A 9,064-nucleotide genomic window follows, 5' to 3' on the forward strand; every position below is an offset into this window, starting at 1 on the left:
GGCTGAGGAAGGGGGGGAGAGGCCCCCCCTACCCCGCCTCAGACGTCCTCTCAGTTAAAAATGTCCTGGAGGTCAGTTTGCTGCTGTTGCAGGTCCATCGTTTCAATTGGGGGAAAAAGTTCAACCATCAGTGGTGGATATTGTCATAGCGATTAGACTGTTTCTTATTTGTCTAAATTTCTTTATTTTTCTGTTTTTAGATTCTCACTTCAATTTTAATTCTTGGAGAACATAGCTTCGACAACATATATCGCACTCATTATAAGAAGCAAAAGGTTATATCAAAAATTATTAGTATAGAATCACAGAAACCCTGGTTTAGAACCAGAAAAAATACAAAACAGAGAGGTACATAGACACAGGACAATTCTTATAATTGCTTGGAAACATTATTTTCCCACTAAGTCTTGATTCTTTTTTTTCTTACTGCGCATATGATGTTTTTCATTTTATTTGTATTTTTTTTTTTACAAAAAAAAAAGGAAAATAAAGACTAGTATTTTACAAAATGAAGAGTATTGTTCTTGACGATGACGGTGGATTTACACAGGCGTAAAGTCCAGTTCCAATATTTTTCTGTACATAATGTATTCCATATCAGTCCCAGAAGACAGAAAAAAAAGTAATATCTTCCAAGTCAGAAAAAAGGTCCTATATATTGTCTTCTTGGAGGAGGATGGGGTGAGGGGGTGTTGGATTTTGGTCCTTGTCCCTCTCTTTTTCCACTTTCATATAAGGATCATTGGATGGACATGTAAGGCCAGTTGAAGCTGCTCCCGGATAATAGCATATCCCGGATGAGGGTTTCAATAGGAGTTTTACCTACCAAGCGGACGAAGAACAGCTGCTCGATTACTGACGAGGAGACGGTGCGCAGAGAGGGCAGCCGCAGCAGCAGCTTCCCAAAGCGGCTGGGCTGGTTCGGGTACTGGCTCCTCACGTACTCCTCCAGGGCGCACTGGGATTTCTCCTGTAAGCTCTCGATGTGAGCGGCGTCCGACAGGCCGCAAGCGTCTGTGGAAAACACGCACAAACCACAAACACCGTGGTTAGCCTCGTCACGTCTCTGAAACCCACAGGTACAACATTTTGTGGAAAACATTATTAAAGAGGGAGGGAAGAACCTTTTAGTTTTATTTTTTAAACATACGTCGAATTTTTAGGGGGGGGGGGGTTCCAAAAACTTCCCACATACATTCAACTCCCCTGATATAAATGTCTATAAATGGTCAAACTCAAATTACACAACGTTTTTTTATTTTTTATATCGCCACCAAAAACACCTGTTTAATTTAGCTTTATTACGTGTTATTGACAAAGTGGAATGAACAAACACGCTGCCCAAACATGCTACATCACACTGAGCGAGTGGGACTGTCATCCAGAATAAACAAAGGGCGGAGAACCGGGACGCACGACTCGGTGGAGGGTATCTCTGCCTGCCTTTGAGAAGACTATACGGAGGAACATGTCAGTAAAACAGTGTGTGTGTGTGTGTGGGGGGGGGGGGGGGGGGGGGGGTTATTGTTGGAGCGAAAAGGTAGGCTGCAGGCCTTAAAGGTCGCTGCTTTAATGTCTGGACCCTGGGGATTCAGACATAAGGAAACATAAACGGCGCAGATGAATCTTAAATTACACCGGATGTAATGTGACCTAATTACTCTGTAGTATAAGCTGCTAAGTCGCTTTTGTCTCCCTTCTCGACAGGCCGCTGGAAGCAATCACATTTATTAGAGGAGCTGATGTCAATAGTCACGCAGAAGCAACATAAAATATCAGAGAATGAGCCTGCACGCAGCCGAGACGTGCGTGTGCGTGTGCGTGTGCGTGTGCGCGTTTGCTGCTCACTGGTGGCTTCTGCAGCCACGCTTCAGCATATAAAGCTTGTTAGTGCGCGATGTTTCAGCCTGTTATAGAGGACTGCGCCTCAGAAAGCAGGCGTCCTGCGCGGTCCCACACGGAGTCTGCGCTGCGCTTGTCAGATTCGCTATTGAGCTGCGCTACTTTCGAGACGACACAAGGAAAGGCAGCTTCAGTTTTCAATCGTTAATACGTTTCAACGGACGGACGGAGGCTTTTAAGCCTATTCGTGATTTCTCAGTGTTGTAACTCACCATGGCTCGACACAATAACCCCGTGAACCCGAGGGAGACGCAGAGATCTCGGGGTGATTTACGGTGACCTCGGTCCTGTGGGGTCAGAGCCCCATGTATGCAAATCGCTTTGGATTAACGCTGAGTGTCCATTTTAAGACCTACAGCAATCACTAAAGATGAAATGAATCACTTTGGGATTTTATCTTTTATTTTGGGGGAAATTATGGATATTCGAAATCCGGCTGTGCTGCAACTGCACGTATGCGCACAGAGAAAGCCAGTAAAAGACATCCCATAGTTCACTGTTAGACCTGCGCCCCACTACCACCCCACAGACACGAGAGCAGATAGCTTCCAGATTCATAAACCGCTATTTCTGCGTTGCAGATTAGCGATGGCGCACACTGCAGTGCGCAGAAGTTAATGTAAGACATGGCGCCTGAGCTGTGGTGGAATAGTTCGCCATTATGTACGCATCAAAGTCAACAAGTCCGGTGTTATTAAGGAAAGCAAACAATCCACGCAGGGATTGGCAAAACGCCACGTGACTCCTTGTTGTTGTTGTTGACAGAAGATCCTCACAACAACGAAAAACACTATTGAGAAAAAAAAACAACCGAATGCGAAGTTTCTGAAACTGATCTGGAGTGAAATAGTGAAATAGGAATATCTGATCAAATATACACGAGCGAACATTTCAGGACGTCACGTGGTTATCTTGTGCTAAAACATTTATTTATTATTACCGAGTAGCTATTATGGACCTGGAGACTAAAACTATAAAGCAAATAGAAAGCGCACGAATTGAATGTGGTGATGTTCGATTCGCCAAAGGAGGAGAACCGAACGCTGAAAGTGGTTTGGAGCAAAATATCTGCGTTCCGATTTACAAGTTTGGCGACGCACTTAAATTTAAGAGATTGGATCATTTTTAAACTGGTTATTTACAATTCATTATTTTACGCACAAGGTATGACGTTTTAATAGGAGAGGGAATAATCTATCAACAACTGATAATATAATATAATATAATATAATATTATATAATATTATATTATATTATATTATATAATATACTATAATATAATATAATATACTATACTATAATATAATATAATATAATACTTTTAACCCGTAAGTATATTTTATATCCCTGTGATTTTCAGATGGACGTTTAATGGCAGCACTCAATAGAAAATGGAGCTGCTTTCTAGGGATATTGGATCTGGGGGATTATTTTAAAATAAATTGAAATATGGAAAACGCAATTCAACAAAATATTTTAACACGAACCCGCCCAATTGTAGGATGTGTTTAAATCTGTTCCAGAATTTTACGAAGGACCAAATATACGAAAGAGCGAGGTGCGAACTTTGAGGCGAGTTCGGAATTAGTTTGGGGCCTGTGGCTTGAGTTTGGACTTTTCTCTAACGCGCCATCACCAGACTCGCTTTCAGAACAGGCCTATCGGCACCAGGTGCGCACAGACATCCCCGAATTAGCGTCTAAATTACTCGCCGAGCGTAAATGGGGACTTTGAAACCTTCTCCCAGTCCAGCTATCAATTAAGATATCATTAATGTAAAAACATTTTTAACTCGTACTTGTGGCTTCTCAGACACGGGCTATACGAAAAGTAGGGAGACATCTGAGATCGATCTACAAACAGTCTAGAGAACAGCGCTGCCCTGGGTCTCACAGAAGCGTCGCTCTGACACGAGTCAACTTCCATCATCTTATTTGATCTCAGTCTGCTACGGATTATTTCCTGCCCCCAAGACATGTGTTTGTGCACGCAAAACAGGGATAAAAGCATGCACCAACACCCATAAATGCATCAGCTGTCACAGATCACCACTCACCGACAGACGATTTCATCTTTACGCTCTTTATTTGACACCTGTTCCAAAACAGATTTATCGTGGCCGCGAACTCACGAGCTCGGATCTCTCGGTTTGGGGAAGTTTAAACGTGACAAAGATTTAAAATGTAAATCTATGATTGCCAGCTGTGTCCGATTTTCTTTTTCTTTTTAAAGCCTCGAAATGAGTGTTTACGCAGAGTTAACAAAGTTGATGCGCGCTCTCAATCTGGATTTGTTTACGCGCGTTATGCTGCGGCTACTAGTGACACGGGAATGCATGTAAGCAGATACGCAGCAAGCTGTTGACAAAACGGCCATTCCGCTGGAAACACAAGCGTCTCGTAAACTCAGATTTGTGACCAGCCTATTCTCGACGCCACGTGCACGTTTCGCCTCGCGCGCTCTGGCGTAAACTGGGCCTCGTCCGTCTGATTCCAGACATGTTCCTGTGCGTGACATGTCAGACACCCACCTGATGTGAACAGCACGATGGCCTTCAGGCAGCTGTACTCTGCCGAGTCTACGTGCAGGGTCTTAAGTTTCTCCACTTGCTCTTGGAAGATCCGGATGTGATCCATGAAAGCCACTACTCGGTCCGCGGACATCGGGGACGCGTGGAGGCCCGCCGCGGCGAGCAGAGGGGCCACATGCAGAGGCATGGAGCACTGGGCTGCGTTAAGCACAAACAACTCGCTCCACGTCAGCCTGAGAAGCGACACCTGGTCGGTGATCTGCAGGTCGGGAAAGAAAGGGATGTTTCTCGCCCACTCCACGGCGCTGAAGAGCAAACGAGCCGCCAGCTCGCAGATGTTCTCGATGCCCATGATATTGTTGGGCTGCATGCACTGGCTCCCGTACCGGGACGTCGGATAGGGCTCGGCCCGCAGCAACAACGAGATGTATCCGGACAGATAGCAGTGGCCGTTCAGAGGGTCCCCGTTCGTCAGCGCGTACTGGCCTGGGTTGGGCTGGGTTGGAGGCATTCGTCCTCGCTGAACCGCTGACAAAAAAAGAGAAAAAGAGGAAATGTGCATCCAGGACTGACAAACATCGTTCATGGGTACTTACAACCCTCAAGCCTTGCATTTCAAACCGCATCGACTACAGCGTGTGCTGCTATAAGACTATAATATTCCAGAGATTATTCTATCGACAATATAAACATCTCATTAAAACAGATGAGCTGTGCCCCCCCTCCCCCACCCAACCTTCACACCGCTAGCGTGTGTATTAAAAGATGCACATTGGGACTGAACCGAATCTGCTTCATGCAGCAAAATCACATTTTCTCTGGTCAAAAAGTACATTTCACAAATCTAGCATTGTAAATATGTCATGGCATAATTCTGCATCCCACGCTGAGTCCTATTGATAATACTTCCCCACTATATTTAGGCTATTTTATTTCTATTATTAATAATAATCAATTGCAGCCAATCTTATCACCGCCGTGATTGATAATTACAGCTAAACGCAACCACAATTTCACATTTTACCCACATCAAAAGGTCAGTTGGGAATAAAGTGAATTCTGCCATTGATTAATATGAAACATTTAAATATTAATGAAACTCTGAGAACATCATCCCTGCATGTCGTGCGTAATAGTGTATTTTGGAAAAAAGGGACGTTTGCGTAAATTAGAAAAATATAAAGAGGGAAGTTAGACGGCCTGTGTGTTTGCACCAGGCTAAACAATGAGCCACGAACAAGTTCAGCGGCGTTTCTGTGCGTGTAAGGAGCCCGAGGGAGACGTGGGCTCGTCGTGTGATCATTTTACATTCACACACATCTCGCAAACCACCACTGTACAATTATAAATTAGTAAAGTGCAGATTTGGAAGGGACGATTAGCCTGACACACACACACACACACACGCACACACACACGTACATAAACACAGCCCTTCCTCTATGATCTAACAACACATCAGTTAAATTAACCGGTCGGGCCGAATTCATTTACTTTAATTTAGTCTGCAAGAAAAAAAAGTAGATAAAAATAAAAAAGCAGCAGATTAACGAGCCGCTTTGTTCGGGGCTGACCTGCATTCACGAGAATAGCTTAGTCTCCGTGGCTGCGCTGGCCTTTCAGCCTCCACTCACACACGCAGGAAGGCGAATCACTTAAAAACATGGATGGAGACCGCGGTGTGCGCAGGCATGGAGTCTGTGACCTTAATGCAACATGGCAGCCCTGTTCGGCTGCTACGAGGAACAAGCAGTGCGCTTTAAAATATATATTCACCTTCCCGCCGCATCCCCACTTTTAAGCATTTCTTCAGCCGGCAGTATTGGCACTGGTTCCGGTGGTGCTGGTCGATGGGACAGTTCCTGTTGGCGCGGCATGAGTACGTTAAGTTCCTCCGGACGCTCCTCTTGAAGAAACTTTTGCATCCCTCGCAGGTGAACTGGCCGTAGTGTTTGCCGCTCGATTTGTCTCCGCAAACCACACATTCAATATGCTGACTCTGTCCAGAATTCTGACTCCCCTTTTCCCCGGCGGTTCCCGGGGTGGACGGGGGTCCCGGCTGGCTGGGGGTCTGCGGAGTGTGCGGCGCCGCCGACGCCGTCTGCTGCTGCTCCCTCGCCGGCTGCGCTGCTGGGTTGGGGCCGCTCGGAGGTCCTCCGGCCACGTCTTCCTGCGGATCTCGCCAGACGCTAACTACCATTGCCATATCTCGCCCCCGGAAAGTGCTATAGAGCGAAATGGTCGTCGGTGTTTATGGAGCGTCGAGGAGAAAAAAAATGAGATCTCAAAAGATGTGGCAGCGCAAAGTCAAATCGGAGCACGCAATCTCATATGGGGTAAGAAGGGGAGAAGAGCGCGATCAATACATTCAAAATACAGGAGGGAGATTGAATACAGGCAACCCGATCAGGATATGCAAGTATCGGGAGGCCAGTTCCAAGGTAAAATGCAGCCAGCCATTCAGGAATCTCTAATCTTGTAGAAAAACCCGCGTCCAGACGTCACAAACTGCAGTTTGATATAAAATAGCCACAAAGGAAAAGCAGGAGAGATTTTCTGTTCTTGGACGCAGGATCGAGTAAAAAAAACAAAAAACAACCTTTTGCTGGAAAGACACGCGATCCAAAGTGCTGCGGAGATAAATTCCTTTCTCTTTTCTTCCCCTTGCTCCTTTACTCCCGTCTTCGGCGCACAGGAGGGGAGGAAACACTGAAGAGCTGGATTTTTTTTTTTTTACATCTATAGTCTCAGATAAACCTCATCATCTCGTCCAGCAGCGGAAGAAAACAGCGTCGCCGAATGAAGTGCCCATGAATAGTTTCTCCTCTCTCCAGCGCGAGGAATGGAGCTACGAAGAGAAAAGATAAAAAAAAAGAGAAGACCAACAGCAACAACTAATAGAATATGCGCAAAGAAGGAGAGACCCAAAAATGAATGCGCTGAAACGAGAGGAGCAGCAGCGCAATGTTTCCGAGACGGGGGATCTGCGCGAATGTCTGTATATAGTGAACTTTGACACTACTATTGAAACTGACACGTTTCTATGGAGATCGCTGCGCCTTATATGGTGCTCGTGTCAAGGAGCCAAGAGAGGGGCTGCTGGAGACTGATAATCAAAGGCGACTGACTGGCCAGAGCCCCGCATAGAGGAGGAGGCGAGGAGGAGAGGGGGAGCGAGGGAGAGAGAGAAAATGGGAGGCTAAGGTTATAGCCAAGCCCTCTCTTCCTCTCCATTGGTTAGAGTCCCCCTCCGTTCATTCACTGCAAAAAATGTCCATCCCAAGAAGTCATCTGGGTCTCCTCTTCAAAATCTAGTGCGTTACATTTCCCTAAAAATACTACCGAGACGATGAAAGGCGCGGGTCCGCTTATATTCAATCCCGCCTCCGACTGGAGACGTTAGTCGAAACATTTAAGAGTAATGAGCTTAAATCAATGCAGGATCAATAACATGACATTCCCGCGGAAATAACGCGTCGATGAAAAGTCCGCACGGTTAAAACGCGACCGGCTCCGGAAACAAATAGAAACGACTCGTCCCGACGCGAGATTCAGTCTCATCGCGTCGTAAATCCAACGACAGCCTCGACACGCAGCCGACCGACGTATGGATATCTTTTGCAGTGTTGCCATCCACGACTGAAGGGGGTGGGGGGGGGCTCTGACAGGCACAATTTACATTGAGCTCACCCCGCGCTGCTATTTACTTTGAAACCTGATTAGTATGGACCGTCTATTGTCACCAAAAAAGAGGAAGAAACCTTGAATAGAATAGCAGAAAAAGCGGGCTAAAGGCAAGGGGGGGACAAAGCTTTTACGCACGACAAATAAACCCTGCGCGCAGCGCCGAAAAGGGGGTCTCGGGCACAAATATTGCCCAAAGTTTGAAAATGATTTGTCTCGGACTGGTGTCTTTACCATAGAATTAACGGACGTCATCGTTTGTTTGAAGCGGATTTATGTTTTCGCGTGGTGTTTCGTCTCTATCATGCGCATTGCGGTACACCCTTGCCCGTAACCGGCACAGTTTCATTGATGGAAACTTAAAATTTAGTTAAAACGAGCTTATCAAGGGGATAAAATGTCAACTGGTACAATAATGCGAAAAAATAGCGTGTTGTGAAAACGGGATGCAGCAGCGGCCGAGAATCGCTCAAATTAGACGGAGCAATAAGACTCATTCAGCAATTACCGAGGTCCTATACTCACAATCACGGAGCTGGAGTCACATTATGTCTTAATAACGACAGTAATTCAGAATCATGTGAAGTTGTTGGGAATCTGCTCGGGAATTCCGGCTTTTTTTGGTAGCAGGGTTTCTGCAGGCTTGCCTCCTCTCCAACTCAAAAATGTCTGGATCGCGCTGCCATCTAGCGTACGTTGTACAATTACATCCTCCTATTAATGCATGCACAAGGCATCTCGAGTGTACATTTTAAAACGTTAACGTTGATTTAAATATACAGTAAACTCCAGTTTTGCTTGTTATTTTGTTTCGTCTTTTTGGACTTTATAAAAAAAAAGTATCGTCTTTTGATGTTTAAGGTTGTGTGGGGGAAAGGAAACTTTCAAAACACACTAATAAATAGAGTTTGTGTTATAACTGAAGAAAAGAAAGTGCCATGCAATTTT

General features: G+C 45.5%; 1 protein-coding gene across 1 annotated transcript; it reads right to left on the reverse strand.

Moving 5' to 3' along the window:
- Positions 1–739: 739 nt before the first annotated feature.
- Positions 740–6,638, reverse strand: nr2f1a (nuclear receptor subfamily 2, group F, member 1a). Its single transcript, XM_068760723.1, has 3 exons — positions 6,209–6,638; positions 4,433–4,960; positions 740–1,014 (listed from the first exon to the last, which is right to left on the reverse strand). The coding sequence occupies exons 1-3, from the start codon at positions 6,636–6,638 to the stop codon at positions 740–742; spliced, it is 1,233 nt and encodes a 410-aa protein (XP_068616824.1).
- Between the last annotated feature and the right edge of the window lie 2,426 nt (positions 6,639–9,064).

This window comes from Brachionichthys hirsutus, chromosome 4, assembly GCF_040956055.1.
Source record: "Brachionichthys hirsutus isolate HB-005 chromosome 4, CSIRO-AGI_Bhir_v1, whole genome shotgun sequence".
NCBI lineage: Eukaryota > Metazoa > Chordata > Actinopteri > Lophiiformes > Brachionichthyidae > Brachionichthys > Brachionichthys hirsutus.